General features: G+C 47.1%; 1 protein-coding gene across 2 annotated transcripts in view; it reads right to left on the reverse strand.

Moving 5' to 3' along the window:
* The window catches only part of tnika (TRAF2 and NCK interacting kinase a), a 106,035-nt gene that overhangs the window by 24,114 nt on the left and 55,421 nt on the right, over positions 1–26,500 (reverse strand). The window contains exons 6-19 of one of the 2 annotated variants that reach the window (XM_080783494.1): positions 25,470–25,560; positions 22,596–22,726; positions 22,403–22,457; positions 21,909–21,987; positions 18,300–18,475; positions 17,058–17,124; positions 16,740–16,938; positions 13,900–14,007; positions 10,837–10,923; positions 8,939–9,130; positions 2,667–2,831; positions 2,059–2,316; positions 1,120–1,226; positions 25–140 (exon numbers count right to left, since the gene is read on the reverse strand). In XM_080783494.1, coding sequence (XP_080639620.1) covers positions 25–140; positions 1,120–1,226; positions 2,059–2,316; positions 2,667–2,831; positions 8,939–9,130; positions 10,837–10,923; positions 13,900–14,007; positions 16,740–16,938; positions 17,058–17,124; positions 18,300–18,475; positions 21,909–21,987; positions 22,403–22,457; positions 22,596–22,726; positions 25,470–25,560 — 1,831 coding nt within the window. The remainder of the gene's footprint in view (positions 1–24; positions 141–1,119; positions 1,227–2,058; positions 2,317–2,666; positions 2,832–8,938; positions 9,131–10,836; positions 10,924–13,899; positions 14,008–16,739; positions 16,939–17,057; positions 17,125–18,299; positions 18,476–21,908; positions 21,988–22,402; positions 22,458–22,595; positions 22,727–25,469; positions 25,561–26,500) is intronic. The other variant, XM_080783495.1, reaches the window with a different exon arrangement.

Genomic DNA, 26,500 nt, shown 5'->3' on the forward strand with positions numbered 1-26,500 from the left:
GTGTGTGCGCGAGTCCTCACGTACCTCTCCTCTCTGTGGAGCCTCCCTGTGATGACGGCGAGGAGGATGACGAGGAGTTGGAGGAGGTTCTCTGCAACACGGCGTCCAGGGAGAGCTCCGAGCGCCGCAGGTCCGGGTTACTGAAACACCGTCAGAACTTCTGTTCAGTCTGTGTACTATTAGTTAGTTAGTTAATTAGTTAGTTAGTTTATTTAGTTCGGTCATATTTAACGGTCATAAAAACAATACAGTTGTTGAGCATACAGTACATACTGTGTACAGAGCAGTCTGTACAGTTGAGACCACAACTTAGTCGACAAAGTGACTATTTGGCCGAAAAGGTAAGGGCTGAAGCCGAAGCCCACCTTATTACCAAAAAAAATGTCAATCCGTCAGAACTTCTGTTTAGTCTGTGTGCTATTCAACCCAAGGTCTGGGTTACTGAAACACCATCAGTCTGTCTGCTATTCAACCCAAGGTCTGGGTTACTGAAACACCATCAGTCTGTGTGCTATTCAACCTAAGGTCTGGGTTACTGAAACACCATCAGTCTGTGTGCTATTCAACCCAAGGTCTGGGTTACTGAAACACCATCAGTCTATGTACTATTTAAACACATGGTACTGTTGTAGAGGCCCCGTTTTTGACACGCTTAACCACTCATACTCCAGCATCACTATTCTGGGGGGAACATTCGTCGGAAATAGGAGATGCAACACGTTGTGAGCTTGTAGACCGCCTATTTTGGGGGGCAAAAAGATTTGGTGTACACAGGGAAAAACTGTCCAAGTGCGGTTCTAACTCAAGTCCGGATCTCAAAGACTAGAGGGTTTAAGTGGTTAATGTTCCTACACAGCAAACCTCGCAGTACTTTATGCTAAATATATAACAGGCAGGGCAGAATTCTACTACACAGTATCGGTAATTATGGCTGTCCCTTGTAAATAAGGTCTTACATGCATTGATGAGCAAGCATGAAACCAAAGGAGTGCATTTTCCTCAATCTTGAGGCTTATAGCCATAATTAAAAGAGGAGGAGTTCTATTCCTGGGCAATTTTAGGATATTTTCTGGATAATTAAATATCATACTGCTTTAAATAAGTTAATATGATATTTACCTGGCACGTATGAGCTGGGATCCACTGCGAGGTCCAAGGCCTACTCCACCATTAGGAGAATTCTTCCTCACCAGGGCTGGGGAGATAGAGGTGGTCCTGGCGGGCACCTGAACACATACAAAGTGAAACGCACCATTACAACTGCTTTTCATTACAGGGCTTTTTTAGTTTTTGACATCTGGGCATAAAAGGTGCAGAACTCAAAGCACCTTTGAAACCTCCTTAATGTGTGATTCAGATTTCAGGTTAACAGGATAACATGTTCATGAGTTCTGTGAGCAGACGTTTACTTTGAAACTCCAGCATCTGCCAAATGAAATAACTCCCATGGTTTCTGAGAGCCAGCTACATTTAGAGCAAAAGAAGCTGAAAAAGAAAAAATCAATCGAAAGAAAGAAACAGGGTTCCCAGCACCTGCCATACTTGTGCCCTTAGCCTGCAATTATAATACTATTACACAAGTATATTACTGTGGCAATTGATTGATTGACTCATGACAAACAGACAATAACATACAGTATATATATGGCCCACCATAAACAAAGGGATAAACTAAAAAAAATGGACAGTTTTAATTTTGTCCACGTCCTTGATAGAAACAAAGTAATATGGGCGCTAGAAAAGAACATGCCAGCCACATCCATGGAGTTCAATGGAGAAGTGGTGCCCTGTGATATTCGGTTACTTCGGTAACCTATACAACGGTGTATGACTTCATGTAGTGAGACGAGGGTATAAGTGTGTAAAGTGCTGTAAGTGGGTATGTGTCCATGGACCACATGATGAAGTCTCTGAGTGGGATGCGTGGGTATGAGCGCCCACACTAATAAGCCTGTCCCTGCACACATCAGCATTTCCAGTACCTAGTTTGTCTGTCCACCCCCCCCCCCCCCCCCCTCCCTCTCTGTCTATTCTCCCAATCAGTTCTCTCCTCCCCACCTTGGGTGGGATGTCTTCCTCTCTCAGCCAAGCGGTCCTGTCCCTGTCCCGGTCTCTGTCCCTCTCACGTTCGTCCCGGCTGGTGACGCGCGGCGGGGGGGCGGGGTTGTCGGAGGTGGGGTCCGAGTTCTGGCGAGGCATCTCGGGCCGCGGGGAGCCCACCCCAGCTGCCTCCCCCAGGGCTGAGCCGCTCTGGTCCTGGAGGGACTGGGAGCCTGACATGGAACTATGGGTCTTCACCGGAACCAGGTGGGCCATCTAAAGCAGGGAGGGAGGGAGGGAGAGAGATACAGGGGTGGATGAAAGGATAGGGGGAGATGGAGAGACGGGACGAGGCATGGGAGAGAAGGAGGGAGATTTGGAGGGATGGAAGGAGACAGAATGAAAGAACGGAGGGTATAGGAGCGAGAGTGAGACATGGAAGAGAGAGAGGGTAAGAGCAGAGAGATTGAGGGGAGGAGAAAGAGTGAGAAGTGACCGGGGGCAGGGAGGAAGGAGAAAGGATGAAACAGAGGTAATTTGTTGTTAATTTGTGCCACACGCCTGGTGTCAAGAAAAACCCCACCAAACTTTCTCACACACACACGCAGTCACGCGCACACACACACCTGTGGCTCAATGGAGCGGTGGATGGGTGGGGTGCGGGCAGGCTGCATGCCCCCGCTGCTGAAGGACTCGGAGCGGGGAGGGAGGGAGGGGTCGGAGATGCGGTTGGACACTTTGTGCTGCAGTGCTGGGGAGCTCTGTCTGTTCAGCTTAGAGCGCTCCTCCACCTGAGACAGGTCACACAACACACACACCTCTGTCACACACAGGACAGCATGGCACGGCGTGGCACACATCCCGCAATCGTGCTAGAATCACTCTAGACACGCTACCACCAACAGACAGTCTCAACTTCACAACTCTGTGGGACAGCAATCGAATGTTACATTGTAGTGCGACGAGTTTGTGATTAATAGGACTTGTGTGTGTGTGTGTGTGTGTGTGTGTGTGTGCGTGTGTGGGTGCGCATGGTCACGCAGGGATGATATCAAATACCTCTTCCTTGGAAGTTTGCAAATGGATGAAAAAACGGGCTGACAGTAACTTGACCTGACTGTACCTTGCCATGCCCTCACAGGCTCTGATGGTAAGTCTCATAAGAACACAATGGAAACATACATTTTCTCAGATTTTAAAATGATTTTACTTGTTTATAAAGCTCTCAATGGTCTCGCACCTTCCTATCTACATGACTGCCTGCCTAAATATGTCCCAAACCGCACCCTAAGGTCTTCCACTGCTGGCCTGCTCGCTTTGCCTAAATAAATGCCAACTAAAAAATACGGGGAAGCAGCTTTTTTCTCACGCCGACGGCGTGGAACAAACTCCCACTGTACCTTCGACAGGCAGCCTCTGTAGACATTTTTAAAGCAAGGCTCAAGACCCACTTCTACAATCTTGCTTTTAATTGATCTTTTAAATATTTTTGTTATTCATGTCCTCACTGTATTGCATTACTGCTATTATTTTAATGTTTTATGCCTTGCTTCTTCTTTTTTCTTTCTTTCTCCATTGCTCTGCACTTGCATTTCATGTCATGAAAGGTGCTATACAAATAAAGTTATATTATTATTATTTATGTGCATTACGGTATTTATGTGCATGTGATATGAACCGAGTGTATTTATAGTGTTTAGGTTCCCATGTCTTTGCTGTTAAAAGCTCTACTGTGAAGAGGCTTGCCTGTTGTTGTTTGTTGTCCATTTGCAAACTTCCAAGAAAGAGGTATTTTGATATCATCCCTGCATGATATGCGTCAAATGCATGCACGTGTGTGAGGAACAAATGCTACAACATTCCATGTCCTCCCTGGCAGCACACTCCTTGCAGATTTTCATCTCTCGCCCGCATACTCAAGTGAATTTCTTTATGATCTGGGTTTGTGTGTGCGTGCGTGTGTGTGTGTGTGTGTGTGTGTGCTCGCGCCAAGCACGTGTGGTTGTGTGTGTGCGTGCGCATGTGTCCCACATACAATTGAGAATTGAGAGGGTCTAAGGGCTACGGTGTACATTGGGGAATAATCCCTAATCTGGATGTCCCAAACCCTGCCCCCCAGTAGACATACAATAAGTACTGGGGGGTTACAGTGGTATTCTTTCGTAGGCTTTGTGTAATGCCCCCATGAGCCATAATCTGGAGAGATTATCCAGATTATGACCCGTGTCCAAAAGGAATACGCACCAATGTGTCATTTCTAAAAGCATTGTTAGTCGCCTTCTACAGCCTGGGCACCGACATGAACATAAGGGAAGACAAAACAACAGCAGTGAAAGGTCTATGTGGATCTACAAGGCACCGAGAGGCCAGCTACTGCCGCCATGGGAGTCGGATCATTGCATGTTCCGTCTGTGGAGTCATGCAATCACAGGTTAGCGCCGCGGTGGCATCAACTGGTGCTCTGCTAGACTGCTACAAGCAAAAAAGGAAAGGGAAGAAGGATCCTGCAACCTAGTGGAGATGCTAGAAGAGAGAGAACTGCTATTAAAGAGACGATCTCTTTGCAGTGGGAAAGGCTTCTGGGTGTCAGTTTGCCAAAATACGATACTGAATCTTCTCTCACTGCATGTGTGTGTGTGTGTGTGTGTGTGTGTGTGTGTGTGTGTGTGTGTGTGTGTGTGTTTTTCTATAGCTTATTCCACCCAAAAGCTCATTCCTTAAAGCAGAGAGAAAGTCAGAGGTAAAGGTTGGAGAGATTAATTAAATGGTGGTAATAATAAGAGGTGATTATTTTTGGTCGCTGCTGCAACTACGCCAAGAAAACACCCATCAAACAGGAAGAGAGATTAGGTTGGGGAGGCGAGCGAGTTGGAGGAGAGAAAGGGCATGGCCAAAAACGACATGGACTGTCGATCAGACCCTGGAGGGATCCCGCCACCGGTTGGCCAGCACCCATCACCGAGCTATGTGCCGATAGGCTGCTTGACTGACCGTATTGGGAAGCTGACTGGCCGGGGTTCCTCAATGACATCGTCAAGGTTAAGGCTCGCCCCAGTGGCTTGGGGAAGGGCAGAGGTTTGGTTGTTGGGTGGGGGGGGGGGGGGGGGCTTAACATTGGTGGCTCTCTTTGGCTTACAGTTCCCCTACAGAATGTATATCAAAGATACGTACAGATAGAAAGGTGAGTAATGATGTCATAGTAATTGCCAAAATGCAATATGAGTAAGTAAAACAATTATTGCAAAATTAAGCCTAAAATATATAATCTACAGTATATGTAGTGATACATATTTGTACAATATTTACATTACAGATGTGTGTGTGTGTGTGTGTGTGTGTGTGTGTGTGTGTGGATAAATATCTGTACAATATTTACAATACAGATATGTATGTGTGTGTGTGTGCGGGGGGGGGGGGGGGGGGGGTTAATACCCTCCCTCAAAGGGTCTGATATAAAGCGTAGTCTGCGAGCCAAAGGGGGAGCCAGAGGGCGAGGGTTGAGGAGTACAGTGTGGGGACATTCGGGGAGATGAACAGGGGGAGGAGACTTTGGGAGGAGAGTAGCCTATTGGGGACTGTGACCTTCCAGAGCTCTGTAAATGGACGGGGAAGGCGGGAGAGACACCCCATTGCCTTCGCACATCCGCAGAACGACTCCGCCTTCGGCACCTCTCGTCGAAAGCCTGACAGTTTGCCAAAGACGCGGAGCTAGCATTCAACGGAGAAGAACTCCCATACTGCCTCCTCCTTACACCCTCACGCATCCAATCGGAATCAGGTACTTGGAGGAAGCCACTGGCTTTTTCCGGGTCAAAGAATTGATGGTGCTTGGGTGAGCGTACCCTCTCCCTACGTAGCATGGAGTGGAGAATATAATCAGGGCTGGACTGGGAGAGGAACCCATCGGGAGAAGGGGGCCGCGTCACCAGACTCTCCTGGCTGATGGCCGACCTCATACCCTTCCAGAACATCAACTCCTCCTCGGGGTCTAATTCTACGTCTATTCTATAGCACGGCGAGTGGGACCTGGCTCGTGTGTGGTCACTAACCGGTTTAGTTGCAGAGTTGGACACAGGGCTACATCCGGCCTGAGGTTTCTGGGCCGAGCCCTGGGCCTGAGAGTGAGGGGCTTTGGGCTGCGCAGGCCCCTGGGCGGCTCCCTGGCCGGGGGCAGAGAGAGGCCAGTCTCTGGGTCCCTGGCAGGGGACAGCCGCGGGATTCGAATGATTTCCTGGACTGTGACTAGAGCCATCTTTCGGGCCCTTAACAGCCCCCTGGTTGGGGTCAGGGCCGCGGCCCTTCTGACTGAGGTTCTGAGCCCTGAACTCTCGGATCTGCTGGCTGATCTCCTGCTTCAGCCCGGGATCCAGGGGAGCGGCGGGGTCGAGGGAGATGCGGATGTGAGGGGGGAGGTGGGTGGAGAGGAGCTGAGCGGCGTGGGAGGGTGTTCGCCTAGGGATCTGATGGGCTCGGGGCGGGCCCTGCGAGGAAGAGGACGACGCTGGTTGGTTGAAGGACTGATGGTGTCGTAGAAGGGGGCGGGGTGGGTTACCACCACGAGCAACCTGTTGCTGCGGCTGCTGCTGTGGTGTCGGGACCTGGAAGCCGAGAGTCACAGGAGGGTTAGCCGTCAAACACACATACTCTGAGTGACACGCGTGTCCATACACAGAGGGAGCACACACACACACACACACACACACACACACACACCCTTGTGAACATCAAGGAAGCATTATTGCGATTTTATGACGGTTCCGCATTCAGAACCTACAATACAAGAATCCTTCCTGCTCTCATCAGTCTTCTCTCACCTGTTGGAAAATCTGCAAAAGAATACGTTAACAAAGTAAACAAACCAAGAAGGCAACTAGATATATAAACATATTTGTGTAGTGTGTGTGTGTGTGTGTGTGTGTGTGTGTGTGTGTGTGTGTGTGTGTGTGTGTGTGTGTGGTATAATAAATGGTTACTTCAAAATGCTACATAACATACATAATTATACAAACTTCAAATCCCAACTCTGAGGAGCAAATGCACATAAAGGGATTGCGTGGCTTTTGCAATGTGGCTTTTGCTCCAATGCACCGGTGCTATTTTCACACATTTAAATGAGGTAACATACATACATTTGGCACAAAATGTTCCACTTCCTACGCAACTGAGCTTCAATGTTCATCAGTGTTATAAGTGAAAGTTATTGGCATCTTCAGAGACACTGGTGGCAACTGAAGCACATTTACAGTATAAGGGATGTCACTACCACCACTTTACAGTAGTAAATATAGTTATATACATTTACTGCATACTGCATATATTTGTGCGTGCAGCAGTGGTTTTCAGCCTGCAGTGTGGAAGCACCAAGCAGCCTTTTAGTATCTCAAAAATGAGGTACTAAAATTTGAGATCAAGCCGGGCAGATAGGCCATTTCATAGTAGAATCTGTAAAGAACTGCTCGTTCCTTGTGTTGTCTCATTGTAAATGTTTGTAGAGACCTTTTCACAACTGGCTATACACTGCTGTTTGTAGGGACCTTTTCACACCTGGCTACACTGCTGTTTGTAGGGACCTTTTCACACCTGGCTACACTGCTGTTTGTAGGGACCTTTTCACACCTGGCTACACTGCTGTTTGTAGGGACCTTTTCACACCTGGCTACACTGCTGTTTGTAGGGACCTTTTCACACCTGGCTACACTGCAATTTGAACAAAGTCAATCTGTTGGACTGAAAACTACAGCGTTACAGTGCATGAAAAAGGCTGAATTGTTTTTGCTTTGTTCGCAGCACAGATGAGTGCATTACATTTGTCTACACCAGTGTTTCCCAACCTATGTGCCGTGTGAAATGCCCAGGTGTGTTTTAGACTAGGCTAAAAGTGTGCCCTGGTAGAAAAAAGGTTGGGAAACACTGGTCTACACAGCCAACAAAAGACAATTGAAATTTCACTGGGGTTAAATAAACTTGTAAGGTGATGCATTTGCGTTTGACCTTTTAACGGTACTGTACAGTATTATGTACAGGAAATGTATATTTAAAAATGTAAACCCCTGGTTTAATACCATAAAATTCAGTGTAACATATTATCTTCAGACATAATAGCTTAAAATGTCTGAGTCCATTGGCTCTAATAACATTTATCACTTGGATTGTCCATATTCAGACACACCATAAGGCCTCAGCACCAGCTCCACTAAGTCCTCAGAGACAAAGGTCAAAGATGCATCAGCACATGAATAATTAGTGCAGCACAAAGCCACCATTATAGTTTGCCATATGGATAATTGTATTCAGATGCAAAACAACAGCAAACTGCATGCAGTCAACTGCAAAAATGTGTGGACAACCTTAAAACGGGGCAGATAGTGGGGCATGCAGTCAAAGGACCAGTGCATTCAGTGTTGAGAGTGTAAAAATTACATTTACGGTAAGTGCATTTACAATTTTAAGGTATTTGTACTTTACTTGAGTATTTACATCTCGGATCCAAATATTGTACTTTTACTCCACTACATATTATGTGAAAACTTTAGTTACTACTAGTTAATACTTATTATTTTTTGATTATTTTACAAAACATACACAAACCAAATTACAGTTACAGTGCTCAGTGTGAATGGCCCTTTAGGTCACTGCAGCTGTTCATACTCTAAACAGACAGACAGACAGACATACACACACACACGCGGCCAGTCATTGGAGTGGTTAGGCACCACTCAAAAATGTACTAGGAGGGCCCCCCCTTTGCAAACGGCGGATTACTCAGCTACTTGATACTTGACACTCTTCCCACATTGGCTGCTCTGCATGCCCGTGTTGTCAACATGTACGCATTGCATATGAATTGCTGGGTGGGTGTGTGTGTGTGGGGGGGGGGGGGGGGGGGGGTTTGTGTTACCTCTTTGGCCCAGGCGGGCTTGTCACTGGGGTTGACAGCATCTTTGTAGTGGTACAGCTGCTTCTTGTCTGAAGCTCGGCCCTCCTGCTGCTGTTGCTGCTGCAGAGACACCAGGTAGGCCCTCTCCTGCTGGAGCTGCCTCTGCAATCGCTCTGCCTGCCGCTGCTCCTCGATCTGCTTACGTTTGTACTCCTGCAGGGAGGGTGGGTGGGAGAGAGAGAGAAAAGGTGGAAATAACAAAAAGAGGAAATGGTTACCATGACGTGATCTTTAGCCCGTGGCTGACCTGACCGGGGTCAAATAGCACTCATGGAATGGTTCTTAACATTTGCTTGGCTGTCCAGATTGGCGAGGCTATAATTTACTTTTAGTAAAGTCAACCGACTTCCTCCAAATATATTTTTATATATCTTTCCATGCAGCTTCCTGGCACTGTGTTGTTCTATGTGCCGACTACCCACTGAGGTGGCATAAACAAACCATGGAAAGTTTATTCATCTGCTAACTGACCCGGGTCATTCACCGCCTGCTGACACAACTGGCATATGCTCTGATCATGCAGCAAAGTTTGGGCAAGCGCATTGCCCAATGGGCATGTTGCCTTCGTTTCACAAGAACAAGTTTGACAAAGGATGCGAGGGGCAGATCAAACAAACACAAATGAGTATAAGACAGACGACAGAAGGGAGGGAATAAGGAAACGAGCCAGGAAGGAAAAAATGCAAGGAATGCAAAAAAAATATGGGTCACAACAATACATTGTGGATTCCATGTTTGGGCAATGGAGGGAGGTAGGACGGTTCATCGCACTGTTCTGGGATATAAACATGGGCCGGATCTCAAAAGGCTCGTCTTTGCGTCATCATCTCCCTGTGCCTCGCTTACTTTTATTTACCTTTTAAATGTGCTTTGAGTAATCTACAAACGACTGGTGGGAAAAACAGGCAAAAATCTGTCCTGCAAATTCCTCAAACCCATTTATGCAGAGAGTCGCTATAGCCTGGACAAATTATTGTCTTATTTGGAGTGCTGTGAGAAAACAATCAATGTCTCATTTTCACCCAGTGTTGTGTGGGCTGGCCTCATTTACTTCATCAAAACAATGTTATCTGTTTTGTTTTCCACCCTCAGGAGATCCAGCCATGTTAATGATACATGCAGCGGGTGATTTGACCAAATTGATCAGGGTGGGGGAAAGATAATATTGTCAGAAAAGGCAATCTCTATTTCCCCCCCACACTCCACCCCTGTACTGCAATGATTTATCTTGCTAACATACATTATCCCCGTTCAAAACACCCTCTGGATGTACAGTATGGAGTTGGCCAGACAGACGTTGGCATCTAGAATCGAGCTGAACACTGAAGTCTAGGTGCACAAACGTAAGCACACAGTCACCAGCCGAAAACAGGCCGGCTTCTGCCATTGTCGATGTATAAAGCCAGCAGCAATGAAAACCTTTTTCCAAACGATTTTCTCAATGAAACAACTTCTTCCATAAAGCTATTATGAGTGTACATCCAACATTAGCTGCACCAAGTACCGCCCAGAGATGCCATGGGTGCAGTCGTTAATGTGGTACATTATGTATTTATTGAGAAAACATGCGTTTTATTCAGAAGATATACTGACTTTATTGCTAACGGAAGAAGTGGACTCCCCCGTTGAACGGGGGAGTTTGCTTGCTTCTACATGCTGTTGTTCGTTGTCATTTCTTTGGGTTTTAGAAAAAGTTGTTGTGCGTGTCCAGACTTTAGTATCACGCCACGACACAGATGCTGCCATTTGTCTGGGCTACAGTATTATGGAGTGAATGGGGTAGGTATAGATAGGGCCACACATCACAGGGTATACAGCGCTATAGTGTGGGGGTCATAGAGCGCCCCGTTCCGGTTTACCAGCAGTAAAGCCTGCTCCTGTAACAGCTGCTGCTGCAGGATCTCTAACTGCCTCTGTTCCTCCTCCAGCTGTCTACGGATATACTCCTGAACAACAGGGAGCACGCCGGCACGCACGGGGCAGAGAGAAAGAGAAAGAGAGAAAGAACGAGAGAGAGAAACCATGTTAATGCAGGAGAAAACCTGAGAGGGGAAGAGACAGGTAAAGGAAGATGGAAGTCATCTACAGTCGGCAGCAGTGGTTACTGTTTTTCCACATTTTTTGTGACCGAGACACAACAATGGGCAAGTCAAAATATCTCTCAAGGCACACCTAAAGTATGTTCATAGCAAAAATAGAAGATCTACAAGATCACAACGTGTCGCAATGAAACAGATTGTGAGGGTATTTTCACTATTTTGGAAAATGTTAAAAAGATTTAAATTAATTAATCCAAAGTGTTGATATAGTAAATGAATGTAACCTTTTGTATAGTTGCATACAGTAAATTGCAATAATAATGTGTGGTTGACACAAAATGCAGTCGTGGAAAATAACTACCGGTAAGTGCATTTACAATTTTAAGGTATTTGTACTTTACTTGAGTATTTACATCTCGGATCCAAATATTGTACTTTTACTCCACTACATATTATGTGAAAACTTTAGTTACTACTAGTTACTACTTTTTTTTTTTTTGATTATTTTACAAAACATACACAAACCACTTCAGCCTGTATATTTAGGTCATTTGAAAATAGTTGATCTACAAGCTCACTTTCCACCACTGACAACATGCCAAGACACTCCTGGAGCGGTTTCACAACACACCAGTGTGCCTTGGCTCACCGTATGGAAAGCACTGATCTGTGGATGTGTTCCTGTAACCACAACCTGCACCAGCAGCTACATGGGAGGCAGGGAGAGAGGGATGGGGGCATGTAACCTGTAACCACAACCTGCATCAGCAGCTACATGGGAGGCAGGGAGAGAGGGATGGGGGCATGTAACCTGTAACCACAACCTGCATCAGCAGCTACATGGGAGGCAGGGAGAGAGGGATGGGGGCATGTAACCTGTAACCACAACCTGCATCAGCAGCTACATGGGAGGCAGGGAGAGAGGGATGGGGGCATGTAACCTGTAACCACAACCTGCATCAGCAGCTACATGGGAGGCAGGGAGAGAGGGATGGGGGCATGTAACCTGTAACCACAACCTGCATCAGCAGCTACATGGGAGGCAGGGAGAGAGGGATGGGGGCATGTAACCTGTAACCACAACCTGCATCAGCAGCTACATGGGAGGCAGGGAGAGAGGGATGGGGGCATGTAACCTGTAACCACAACCTGCATCAGCAGCTACATGGGAGGCAGGGAGAGAGGGATGGGGGCATGTAACCTGTAACCACAACCTGCATCAGCAGCTACATGGGAGGCAGGGAGAGAGGGATGGGGGCATGTAACCTGTAACCACAACCTGCATCAGCAGCTACATGGGAGGCAGGGAGAGAGGGATGGGCCTGGGGTCATGTCTTATAATGAAAAGAAAGACAAGGAGATATAGATCAAGAAGGAGGTAAAGGGTAACTCCCAAACCGCAGCATATCATCAGGCCCAGGGGAGAAGGGGGGGGGGGGAGAGAGAGAGAGAGAGAGAGAGAGAGAGAGAGAGAGAGAGAGAGAGAGAGAGAAAGCAATGTTGGAGTGAGGGAGAGAAAGATGAAGACTGAGACAAAGAGAAACTCAAAAGTGACATCTGCTCCTCTTGCTGCTATACCAATGGATACGGACTGCTACAACCATGCATCAGTAGGTATAGAGAGAGAGAGAGAGAGAGAGAGAGATAAGGGATTTGCTTCTAACTGTATCAGATATACTGTAGTCCTAATCGTCGTGGAGAGGGAGAGAGAACAGTGAAAACCATGTTATGATATTCCTTCACATCCAATGGCAGCGGGAGAGAAAGATGCAAAGAGAGAGAGCGAGAGAGAGAGAGAGAGAGAGAGAGAGAGAGAGAGAGCACTAGCACAGACACCCTCCTGGGATTTATGCAAGCAGCCGCAAGGGTGGGAAGAGAAAGTCAGAGTCACAGGAGAGCTAAAGGAAGACAACGAATAGACTATCTCCAGTATGCGTCTGTCTGTCTGTCTGTCTGTCTGTCTGTCTGTCTGTTAGCGAGAGAGAGAAACAAAGCCTTTATTTGACAGACAGACAGACAGACAGACAGACAGACAGACAGACAGACAGACAGACAGACAGACAGACAGACAGACAGACAGACAGACAGACAGACAGACAGACAGACAGACAGACAGACAGACAGACAGACAGACAGACAGACAGACAGACCCCAGTGACTGCAAGAGGGCATAAAGAGGAAGACGACATGAGGGGAAAAGACAGAGAGAGAGAAAGATTGATAGGTGAGAGATAAGAAACAAACACAATGGAACTTGGCAAAGGAAGCCAAATTCTACAAAACAAAAAAAATAGAAAGGAAAGAAAAATGATCGAGTAGAGGGGGGAAAGCAGAATAATAATAATACACACAGAGAAAGACCGAAAAAGTTAAATAGAAAGGCAGGTCTGGGGCGATGGAGAGAGACAGAGAAAGAAAGAGAGAGAGACAGAATAGTGAGTAGTGACTGGGAGGAAGATTGAGTGTATGAGTGAGAAGCCTGCCAGCAAACAGAAGGACAAAGAGAAGAGAGTAATGTCCTCCTGGCAGCCAGGTGAGGTTCAATGAGAGATGGACACACAGAGAGAGAGAGAGAGAGAGAGAGAGAGAGAGAGAGAGAGAGAGAGAGAGAGAGAGAAACCTTTCAGCATAGAGGAAGGCATACTTTACATGAAACCAACATGCATCATACAAAATCAAGAGTGTGATGCTGCAATCCAGAACATATTTGAAAGAATAACAAATTATTTGACATATTGCACCTTCAACACTGTGCAAATGTAACCAAATGGACCCTGGATAAATTGGAAATGAGGATTTTAATGCAAATATGCCCATTACTTGCATGCGAGTGAGTGAGTGAGTGAGTGAGTGAGTGAGTGAGTGTGTGTGTGTGTATAGTACCTGCTCTCTCTCTGCATGCCTCCTCTCCTCCTCTCTCCGCAGTTGTTCCATCTCCTCATATCGTCTCCTCTCCTGCTGTTTCCTCACCTCGCGCTCCCTTTGCTGTTGCTGTTGGCAGAGTAGAGGAGGAATACACAGAACCAGTCATAATGCCACCTGGATGCAATGAACATGATGAACATTATGCAATAGATGCACCTCCCGGCTGCACCGCAGTCAACATTAACACTACAGTCCATGACTTTTCGCTGCTGTCGGGTTGAAACCGTGTATGCCCAATAACGTTCAGATCTTATAACTTTTGTGTGCGACACTCCTGTATGATTAGGTAGGGTGGTATACGTTTACGGAAGAAAAGCATGAAAAGTTGAAATATGGAGATACAAGGTTTCTGCCTGACAGCAAGGTTTTGTCCTATCTGGGATTCAAACCAAGACAGGAGAATCTAAATTCTCCCCCTGCACACGCACGCACGCACACACACACACACACACACACCCCCCCCCCCCCCCCCCCCCCCCCTGAGTTAAGAGGTGACGTTGGCCTATCCCAGTGGTGGCGTTTAGCTGTGCGTTTGGAGGACTTCTCTGGTGGGAACCTAGAGAACGAGCACAGATTATGGGCTAAGGATTTCCTGCTATAAGCCAGCTCTCTGGAACTAACAGGGGGCACTGGGGAAAGAGTGGTGGAAAGTAACTAAGTATTATGTACTCAAGTACTGTACATAAGTATAGTTTTGAGGTATTTTTACTCGAGTATTTCCAATTTCCATTACCGTTACTTCTACTCCACTACATCTCAGAGGCAAATATTGTACCGTTACTCCACTACAATTATTTGAAAACTTTATTTACTAGTTACTTTGTAGATTTTATACATTAACCACTTCAGCCCTATATACATTTTGGCCATTTTAAAATAGCCGATCTGCAATTTTAAATTTATTTTTATACATTTTATACAAAACTTGAAATGGGTCATTCTGCACAATGAGTACTTTTACATTACTTACTTGTACTTTTACTCAAGTACATTTTTAATTCCAGACTTTTACTTGTAACATAACAGAGTATTTCTATATTGCAGTATTGATACTTTTACGGAAGTAAAACAATTGAGTACTTTTTCCACGTGTGTGTGTGTGTGTGTGTGTGTGTGTGTGTGTGTGTGTGTGTGTGTGTGTGTGTGTGTGTGTGTGTGTGCACATGCCTGCCTCTCTGTCTTTCCCCCTCCCTCCTCCTCTTGGTGGTATTGTGCCAACATGAACACCTATCAGATCTGTGTCAAATATGCAGTAATATCCTACGTGCCACTTTAACTCTGAGAGACTGTGAAAAATGGACCCACATGGCAGCCCTCACCCCTAAGCATTCAGAAAATATACCTTTAATGCTTCTGCCTACTTAACTGGGACAGGGGTTTGTGTGGCATGGGGACGACAGCTCAACAGCAGGACATTTAGACCCTCAACAGCAAAGTGTTTCACAGTGAAATTAGTGCACTTTTCTTCCGTGATTTTCTGTGACTGACAACTTACATGACTTTATGGGAATTGTCCTGACGTTGTAAACCTCCACCCAGCTGATAATTCCCAGACGTCAAAATAAACACTAGGAAATGTTCTCCACTGCCACAATGCTGGTTCCTTAATAATTCCCTCTCAACGGTCAGAGTTCCTTAACGGTTCCCTTTAACAATTCCTATAGGGGGATGCAAATGGACCCTTACAAGTCTGTAACTCTGAGTGTACAAATGGAACCAAATGGACCCGTAAAAGGGTCTATTTTGCTCCATTTGTACACTCTCAGAGTTACGATAATCCTTGAAATTAAAAGGTTTGAGAACCACTGGTATTGTAATTGTATAGCTGACGTGAAACCACTGGTAGGCCTATAGTAATTGTAGCGGACGTGAAGTCCACATACCAGCTCTGACAATGTGATAAAGCCTTCAGGAAACCATTCCAAATGTGATGGAATGGAACTAGGGTTGTCCTGATAGTATCAATATTATATTCATATCATGATATTAGACTGGTTATTGTACTATTGTGATAAAATGAAATATCGAATATTGGCAGATACTCAAAATCAAATGATCGGAATTGGATCGTGAGCAAAAAAAAAGAACATGATCGGGACATCCCTAGATGGAACCAATTCTGGTTCCTCAGTGTTGGATCCGGTTCCGGATTCCAAACCCTAAAATGCTATTTGACTTATATTATATTAAGACTGAAGTGTTCGACACTTGATCCTTATGTAGCATGCAATTCTCACAGCCAGCAGTAGGTAAACTGTGTCCTGTCATTAAGTTTGGCGAACATGCATTAAGGTTGGCGAACGTGTATTAAGGTTGGCAAACATGCATTAAGGTTGGCGAACGTGTATTAAGGTTGGTGAACATGCATTAAGGTTGGCGAACGTGTATTAAGGTTGGTGAACATGCATTAAGGTTGGCGAACGTGTATTAAGGTTGGTGAACATGCATTAAGGTTCGCGAACATGCATTAAGGTTGGCGAACGTGTATTAAGGTTGGCAAACATGCATTAAGGTTGGCAAACATGCGCTGCTGGTTGGCGAACATGCGCTGCCCCCCGTGCTTGCGGTTTAGGGTTAGGGTTAGAGATAGGGTTAGTAATTTCTGAACAATGGCAGGTCGGAATAATGACATGGCACCTTCCTGTCCACCCATGCTAAAATAAGACATGAAGTCTAATAATGGCCAGCCCAATCTTTAGCTATTTATAGTAATACAAATGACAATATTACAGTATGTGTACGTGCACGTGTTTGTGTGTGTGTGTGCGTGCGTGCGTGCGTGCGTGCCCTCAACTCACCTCCTCCAGCCGTCTCCTCTGCTCCTTCTGCTCCTCGATGCGTTTCTGCCTCTCGGCCAGTAGTAGGCGCTTGTGCTCCTCGTTCTGCTGCTGCTCCAGCTGCTGCCGCCGCAGCGCCTCCGACCGCTCCTTATTGGCCAACTGGAGACGCAGGAAGTCCCGCCTCAGGGTGGACTCCCCGGGGATGTTGATGATAGAGCTGAGGATGAGGATGAGGATGAGAATTAATTTGGAGATAATTGAAGGGGGGGAGGGTGTGTGTGTGTGTGTGTGTGTGTGTGCGCACATGCGTGAGCAAGATAGAAAGAAACCACATACCTTGGTTCACCCATGTCTCTCTCCTCATCCTCCTCTTCACTGCCACTGTACTCATATTCCGTCTCATCTTGGGGGGGAGAAAGAGAGAGGAATTCATGTGTGAAATCAACAGAGCTAATGGTTAACACATTAAAAGGATACCAGCCGTGCTTCTTAACATTTGGTTCCATCGACATGGAATGTCAGAACAGGTCAGCTCCATATATGGAGATCTAAGGGTTTGAGGTCAGCTGTAGAGTTGCTGGCCGTCTACATATGCAGATCTAGGTGATCGACGGGATGTCTTCTCCATGTATGGCTGGCTATCCAGGGTTTGATGAGGTCAGTGTCGTGATCTTCATATATGGAGGCGGCCATATATGGAGGCGGCCATATATGGAGCGTGTCACGAGACGTGACTGACTGACGACCATATATGGTGGCGTGACGGAGTCACTGACAGGTTTTGCAGATTTTCATAGTAATCTGCGACGATACAAAATCATTTATAACGCCTTTATCAGAGAAATATCATTGTGTGAATTCACTATTGTGAAGGGTGCAAGGGTGGTATTATTGTGGGGTCGTATATGTCCACACTTTGAAGATGATGGATTGCATTGCCAAATGTGGAAAACAACAACAACAACAATAAAGCACCCGTGGTATTCTTTCATTTCCGCTTGCACTCATTCAAGGGCTATGTTGAAGTTCTGTATTCACCAAATGCTTTGTGCATTCATAGCCGGCTTGTTCAGATAAGGGTGCTGCAAATTGCATTCACAACGTACTGTAGCAGCGGAGAACATAATTGTCTGTGTCAGAAGTGGGCTCAGTCCAACCACTCTCAACCACCACCAGCTACATTTCACATTCCTGCCATGTGAATGTGACAAAGTGACAGATACACACAAAGCTTCTGTCCCTGCAGAAAACATTTCTATACTTCATAATGAAGATGTCGGACCCAATGCCTCACAGTATGCCACTTCGACGGAGTTAATAAATGTGGTTTGGTTCTGTATGTGCTCGTGCTTGTGCGTGCGTGCGTGAATCTTAATTTCGGAGTGTGAAAACGGATTTAACGGTGTAGCTCTAGACCTAACGCACCAGCACCATACTTAATGTTCTTTTAACGCCGAACAGTGGCTCCCTTTGGCTCAATTCATACACTCTTCGGAGGTAACATAACAATGGGATTTCACAGCGTGTGTTTACTCCAAATCCACATGTGCCAGCATGCTTGGCATGCAGCGTACGTACCTCTCTCTCCTCTCTTCTTCTTGGTGCGGTCGATGTGGTCTTTGAGCTGGATGCGCACCTGCCTCTCGTTGGGCAGGTCTCTGATGAACGGGTGTTTGAGAAGCTGCTCCGTGCTGGGCCTCTGACTGTGGCTCTTCACCAGACAGCTCTCTATGAACGACTGGAACTTCTTGGACCTGCACGCGCATGTGCACACGCATGCGCACACACACACACACACACACACACACACACACACACACACACACACACACACACACACACACACACACACACACACACACACACACACACACACACACACACACACACACACACACACACACACACACACACACACACACACACACACACACACACACACACACACACACACACACACACACACACTGTCATATATGGAATATATGTATGCTGCATGCACCTTTAAGGAGATGCTACGACACTGCCGTAAAGCAGATCGTAGGGGACCTGTCGTGCTACCGGGACATGCTACCGGTACATGCTGCTACTGTTGTTGTTACTACTTGTTACCTGCCTAAAGCGTACAGTAAAGCTACTACTACTTGTACACGTGTGTGGACATTGAGAGTCATTGGAACTGATGGGGGAAAGTAGACCCTTTAAGCAGTTACCATTACTTTAAGAGTGTGCAGCCGAGCTGTGCCCAAGCAAGGTCACTGAGCGACAAGAAAGATTCCTATATACAGTAGTGTCTGGGAAAAGTAGAGACACGTCAGAATTCTCCAGGACAGACCAACCTCTGGCCTGTGCTTCGAGGGGCGCCCCGATCAACGGACTGATATGATCGAATCTGATTTGTGATGTATTCGCTTTCATATGTGTCTTTGCTGTTCATATGCATATCACATGACCATTCAATTTGGGATAAATACGGTATGGGCAATCAATAAATGCCAGATCTTGTGAATCCATGATTTTAAGTGTACAGCCTGTTTATTGGACTATTAGATAACCCTCTCACAGAATGACGCATCAGAACACATTACACACACGCACACCTTTGCAGTAGTTGCACCTACCCTATGGAACGCCCTGCCTTGCACTTTAAAAAACGCTGAGTCTGTAAATATTTTGTTGAAAACGTTTTTATTTCGGAAACATTTTCCTGATGTTACTTGATTGTGTTGTTCTTATTTGCTTGTTGTACTGTCCTGTTTTTAATTTTTTATTGATTTTACTGTGTTCATTGTACAGCACTTTGTAACTTTGTTAAGAAAGGTGCTTTATAAATAAAATGTACTTACTATTTACTTACTTAAGTACCAACTTTGTCTCTTCACAAGGTCGATTAAACGCACACCACGAGAAAACACGTCGCAGACACTAAGCTGACACTTAATGCCTAATCTCATGTACTGTACATACCTGCTGCTATGTGGACCTACCAAAGTCCTACCACCTTTGTGTTTAACCTTATGTGTGGTCAAACCTCATGTACATACTGAACCATCCGGATTATACTATGTGTACATAGGTAGGTATGCACATATCTTTGATCTTTGCCTATCCTCGACATTTCCCGTGGCTGTTTGATGTCCTTTTCTCCATGCTCTCCCTGTCTCCCTTTGTCTTTTCTTTTGTCTTTCTGATAACAACAAAAACTGCACGCACCAAAAATCACATTTCCCCCACTTCTTTACAGCTGTAAAGCTGTGATGTGACGATGATAATGATAATGAATTTAAAGTTCTGATTGCTGCTAGATGACAGTCGTGGAAATTGGCGGTCTGAAGCACTATGTGTTGTGAAGGCTTTCATCCTTGTAAACAGTAATTTACAAGAGAACTTTGACAGCTTTCTGCAAAACAACGAGATGTGTTTAGGCATGCGAAACCATTGAGATCCGTCCACCACACAGCCTGCAACCTCGCAATTATTTTATCCTTACATTTTATCCCACGATTTTTCCAATCGCCTATCAGCCCTGCTGATAGACTATTATGGTGCGGCAGTGGCTCAGGAGGTAGTGCGGCTGTGTGAGAGTCCAGAAGGATCCTGGTTCCATACTTCTGGCTGCATGTCAACGTGTCCTTGAGCAAGACAGTGAACTATACTGCAGGTGCTCCCGATGAACAGGTGGTTGGTGTGTGAGTGTGTAACGTGCAAGGTGGTGTAACACTGTTTTGCCACTGCGGTGTCGGTGTGTGTGACTGGGGTAATGTGAAGTACATTGTAAAACACATTTGAGTTGTCGGAATGACTAGAAAAAGTGCAATATAAGTGCATTCAGGAATATCAATAACAATCTGGTCTGGTCTAGACTTTTACTTTTTGTTTCTGTGTCAGGCCAAAATCAGACACACTGACTTTTTCACACAGACTACAAAGCGCAGCAGCTTGCAGTGGCATTTTTTTTTTACTTTACTACTACTTTCAGTTCAATTTCTTTTTTCAAATTGGGGCACATATAGTGCAAAAATGTATTTGTATAACAATTCCACATGAAACCTAGCATCCCTATCCTGGGCATATCATCATATTCATAATAGTCAAACACTCAGTGTGAAAATGTGAACATTTGCCAAAAATAGCAGCTCCTCTAAATTTGGTGAAGACAGGGACCAAGAATAGACCACTGTGGTTAACCAGTCTTAAACCCTCCATTCTTAGTAACCAGTAAGACACCTCAGGTCAAGCACGCATCCGCCTGGGCGAGCGCTGGCACTTTTGCATGGGGGGGGGGGGGGGGGGGGGTCAGATCAACATAGAATGAATTCTGTACTGGCCATATATGGAGCGTGTCTTGAGTCTACAGGGTGTGTGATGTGTGACGAGGTCAGATCAGCATACGAAATGTCAGAACAGGTCAGCTCCATGTACGGAGATCTAAGGGTGGCAGCGGGGGCAGTATCTTGAGTGTACAGAGTTTGATGAGGGCCCAGGTAGGTGCAGGTCTTAACTTTCGGGCCTGTTGAGAACTCTAGTTTTCGCCGGCTGCCAGGCGGCGAACAGCTTCTGACATATATCCATATGTAGTGTTGCTGGCCAATATTGATGACAATTCAGGGATCTCCATTCAGTATATGGGCTTAATTGCGACAGCAAGTCGCATTTACTATGACATCAGGGATCTCCATCCCTGATGATGTCACGTGATGTCACACACCTGAGCACCATATATGGGGGCTCTCCCATCTATGGGGATTTTGAGTGACGGACAAAACTATACGATTTCATAGTATATGCGACCTGCGGTCGCAAAAACAGACCTGAGTTATCATTGAGGCGTCATCATTCAGGTGTTATTACAAATTACAATTACAATTAATACATTAGAAGTAGTCAACTAGGATCCTTGGTAAACCAAGAACATATCATCAGGTTATCAGTGAGGTGTTCAAGTGGTCCAGAGTCAGACCACCAGGTTATCAGTGAGGTGTTCAAGTGGTCCAGAGTCAGACCACCAGGTTATCAGTGAGGTGTTCAAGTGGTCCAGAGTCAGACCACCAGGTTATCAGTGAGGTGTTCAAGTGGTCCAGAGTCAGACCACCAGGTTATCAGTGAGGTGTTCAAGTGGTCCAGAGTCAGACCACCAGGTTATCAGTGAGGTGTTCAAGTGGTCCAGAGTCAGACCACCACACTCACCATTTCTTCGACTTGAGCCTAGGGGCAGGGTTCCGTGGAATGAGAAAGAGGGCTCTCATTGGGTGCATGTCACACAGTGCTGGACAGACAAGACAGACAACAGAACCAATCAGAGGTGAGCCAAGAAAATGCACTCTCGACAAATTCCATGTATTTACCATAATTATCATGGCGCATAGTCAAAGTCCAGCCTGAGTTAAGCTTCCATGATCAATAAATAATGTCAATGCCAATAACACTGTTAGTTTCACACACACACACACACACACACACACACACACACACACACACACACACACACACACACACACACACACACACACACACACACACACACACACACACACACACACAATTTACAAGAGTGACTCCAGTTCTATCCTAAACCAGTGAGTGGACGGGGAAAAAGAGTAAATAAATAATCAGTAAATGTTGCCCATTCGCCAGTCTATTTATTTAACACTCAGTTGAAAGCAAATACTGTGTGTACTCACGTGGAGCGCCTTCAGCCATCTCTATGGCTGTAATCCCCAATGACCACAAATCACTCTGCAATGATAGAGAGAGACACACACTGTGTTAATGGTGAGAGACAGACACAGAGCAACAACACATACATAGAAGGGAAAGTAAGTAAGCCAGAAAGACAGACTGCTGAAGACAAGAGGCTGTCAATGAAATGCACACCTTGAAGTCGTAGGTGGCATCAGGGTTCTCGTCACAGGCGATGACCTCTGGAGCCATCCAATATGGCGTCCCGATGAATGTGTTCCTCCTTCCCACCGTTCTGTCCAACTGGGCCGACACACCAAAGTCCACTACACACACACACACACACACACACACACACACACACACACACACAGGTGACCAACACGCCAGAACAGCACCGTCTGTCTCACAGGTGTTCAAATGGGTTAACATCTGGTGACAGCGAAGGCCATAGTTTTATGATTCACATCGTTTGCATACAGTACTCATCAAACTATACTCAGTGAGCCCTCATGCCCTGTAAATGGGGAAGAGACCACTCCCATCAGTAGTTCAGGCCATTATAGGATAAAGGTGACCACTCAGTTTATGAGTGAGTATGTGTATGTGTATATATAGTCAGTTACTTGCATGAGAGGACATGCCGTACACCCATACTGTATATAAAGAACATTAACCAATTTGCTACAGTGAAGTGTATGTGGGTGTATTGCTGCATAGCACTGGATTTTACCGACTTTCACAATGGGCCATAAACAAAAACGAATTATAAAGCCTGCCATAACTTTCCTGATTTACAAACAAGCAGCTACATTATAATCCCACCCTACTGGGCTTTATAGAGTGGTGCGTGCGTGCGTGCGTGCGCATGCAATCCGTGCATGTGTGTTCCCTAAGCATTCTGTTTTGTGAACAGTGGAAAAATAAGATATAGATGCTGCTTTTCTAAAGAGTAATTACACACACGCTCGCTCCCACAGAAACTTTACACCTCCTACTATCCTCCTTAATCCTAAAGCTGGATTTACTTAGTTGCACGCCGGTACCGCCACGCACCAAAAATAGCCAATCTACAAGCGTGAGCGTCGCACCGTGAGAGCGTCGTGAGCTCGTAGATCTATTGTTTCCGCTGCGTGTCGCGACACTGTACACAACGACGCACTGTACAGTATATGTGCAACCCTTAATGCATCTTTGACGAGGCAGAGTGGGGAGGTCTTTGACGAGGCAGAGGGGGGGGGCTTTGACGAGGCAGAGGGGGGGGTCTTTGACGAGGCAGAGGGGGGGGGGGGGGGGGGGGCTTTGACGAGGCAGAGTGGGGAGGTCTTTGACGAGGCAGAGGGGGGGGGGGGGGCTTTGACGAGGCAGAGGGGGGGCTTTGACGAGGCAGAGGGGGGGGGGCTTTGACGAGGCAGAGGGGGGGGGCTTTGACGAGGCAGAGGGGGGGGCTTTGACGAGGCAGAGGGGGGGGGCTTTGACGAGGCAGAGGGGGGGGGGGGAGGTCTTTGACGAGGCAGAGTGGGGAGGTCTTTGACGAGGCAGAGGGGGGGGGGGGCTTTGACGAGGCAGAGGGGGGTCTTTGACGAGGCAGAGGGGGGGGGCTTTGACGAGGCAGAGGGGGGGGGCTTTGACGAGGCAGAGGGGGGTCTTTGACGAGGCAGAGGGGGGGGGGGGGGCTTTGACGAGGCAGAGGGGGGTCTTTGACGAGGCAGAGGGGGGGGGCTTTGACGAGGCAGAGGGGGGGGGGGGGAGGTCTTTGACGAGGCAGAGGGGGGGGGGGGCTTTGACGAGGCAGAGTGGGGAGGTCTTTGACGAGGCAGAGGGGGGGGGGGGGGGGCTTTGACGAGGCAGAGGGGGGGCTTTGACGAGGCAGAGGGGGGGGGCTTTGACGAGGCAGAGGGGGGGGCTTTGACGAGGCAGAGGGGGGGGGCTTTGACGAGGCAGAGGGGGGGGGCTTTGACGAGGCAGAGGGGGGGGGGGGAGGTCTTTGACGAGGCAGAGTGGGGAGGTCTTTGACGAGGCAGAGGGGGGGGGGGGCTTTGACGAGGCAGAGGGGGGTCTTTGACGAGGCAGAGGGGGGGGGCTTTGACGAGGCAGAGGGGGGGGCTTTGACGAGGCAGAGGGGGGTCTTTGACGAGGCAGAGGGGGGGGGGGGGCTTTGACGAGGCAGAGGGGGGTCTTTGACGAGGCAGAGGGGGGGGCTTTGACGAGGCAGAGGGGGGGGGGGGAGGTCTTTGACGAGGCAGAGGGGGGGGGGGGCTTTGACGAGGCAGAGGGGGGGGAGGTCTTTGACGAGGCAGAGGGGGGGGAGGTCTTTGACGAGGCAGAGGGGGGGGAGGTCTTTGACGAGGCAGAGGGGGGGGAGGTCTTTGACGAGGCAGAGGGGGGGGGGGGGGGCTTTGACGAGGCAGAGGGGGGGGGGGCTTTGACGAGGCAGAGGGGGGGGGGGCTTTGACGAGGCAGAGGGGGGGGAGGTCTTTGACGAGGCAGAGGGGGGGGGAGGTCTTTGACGAGGCAGAGGGGGGGGGGCTTTGACGAGGCAGAGGGGGGGGGGGGGCTTTGACGAGGCAGAGGGGGGGGGGGCTTTGACGAGGCAGAGGGGGGGGGGGGTCTTTGACGAGGCAGAGGGGGGGGGGGCTTTGACGAGGCAGAGGGGGGGGGGGCTTTGACGAGGCAGAGGGGGGGGAGGTCTTTGACGAGGCAGAGGGGGGGGGAGGTCTTTGACGAGGCAGAGGGGGGGGGAGGTCTTTGACGAGGCAGAGGGGGGGGGGGGCTTTGACGAGGCAGAGGGGGGGGGGGGCTTTGACGAGGCAGAGGGGGGGGGGGCTTTGACGAGGCAGAGGGGGGGGGGGCTTTGACGAGGCAGAGGGGGGGGTCCCCACGTGATTTTGAGGGGGTCCACTCCCCAGATGACAGTGAAGTGACAATTTAAGAACTTTTAAGACCTTTTTAATATCAACATATCTTATCATGATCAAAATACCATTGCCTCATCAAATACCATTGCTTGTCGGAGTGGGGAGCGGGGGATTATGTAGGATTATTTTGGGGGGGAACCACTGCACTGACCTAGCTTGACTTCTGCGTTCTCCGTCAGCAGTACGTTCTGGCCCTTGATGTCTCGGTGGATGACCTTGTGCTGGTGCAGATGGGTCAGACCCTGCAGAGAGACGGACACAAGCTGAGTGACCAGTGGTGGAAAAAGTATCAATACTGCAATGTAGAAATACTCCATTGCAAGTAAAAGTCCAGAATTTAAAATGTGCTTGAGTAAGTATTACTTGAGTGCTTGAGTATAAGTACTGGCATCGGAATGTACTTAAAAGTACCAAAAGTAAAAAGTACTCACTATGCAAAAACTTTAAAAATAGAAGATCTACACGCTGTATATAGGGCTGCCTAAGTGGGTAATGTATGTTTTGTAATAAAATTCTAAATCTTACAAAGTAACTGTAAATAAGTACCATAAGTACTGGAAATTGGAAATACTCAGGTAAAGTTTAAAAAAAAAACTTCAACATTGTACTTAAGTACAGTACTTAAGTAAATGTACTTAAGTTACTTTGCACCACTGTGAGTGACGACCCGCGGAGCGGAACGTTGGGTCAAGTCCTGTTCACCAATTTGTGACGACATCGTCGCTGTTGGGTGGAAACCTCGTATGTTGATATTTTTCCCTGAAAGTCTAAATGAATGACACGCACAAAATAAGGATGCTAGTTGAAAGCGTTTAACTGTTAATTGTATGCTTTGTCACGTAACCCTTTCATTCCACCAAAAAAGATGTTGTAGTTGTACCGCGTGGTGTATGAACTTGTTCATATGTGGGAGCATCATTCATCCTTTGATTCTGTGTTCCCTCTACATTGTGAAACTGGCCTGTCTTGTATTCCGTACATGCCAGTGAAGTCAAGCCAATTGCACTTAGACAAAAGATGGATAGAAATAATGAGAGATAAACCTGATAGAAAATAAGAGACGGAAGACAGGAGAAGAGTAAAAAAACAGGCAAAACAAGAAAGATAAAAAAGTAAAGAGGAAAACAAGACACAAAAGACAGAAGAAAGACGAGAGACAGAGACAAAGAGACAGAGAGTAAA

This window comes from Protomyctophum bolini (assembly GCF_963924005.1).
Source record: "Protomyctophum bolini genome assembly, chromosome: 15".
Taxonomy (NCBI): domain Eukaryota; kingdom Metazoa; phylum Chordata; class Actinopteri; order Myctophiformes; family Myctophidae; genus Protomyctophum; species Protomyctophum bolini.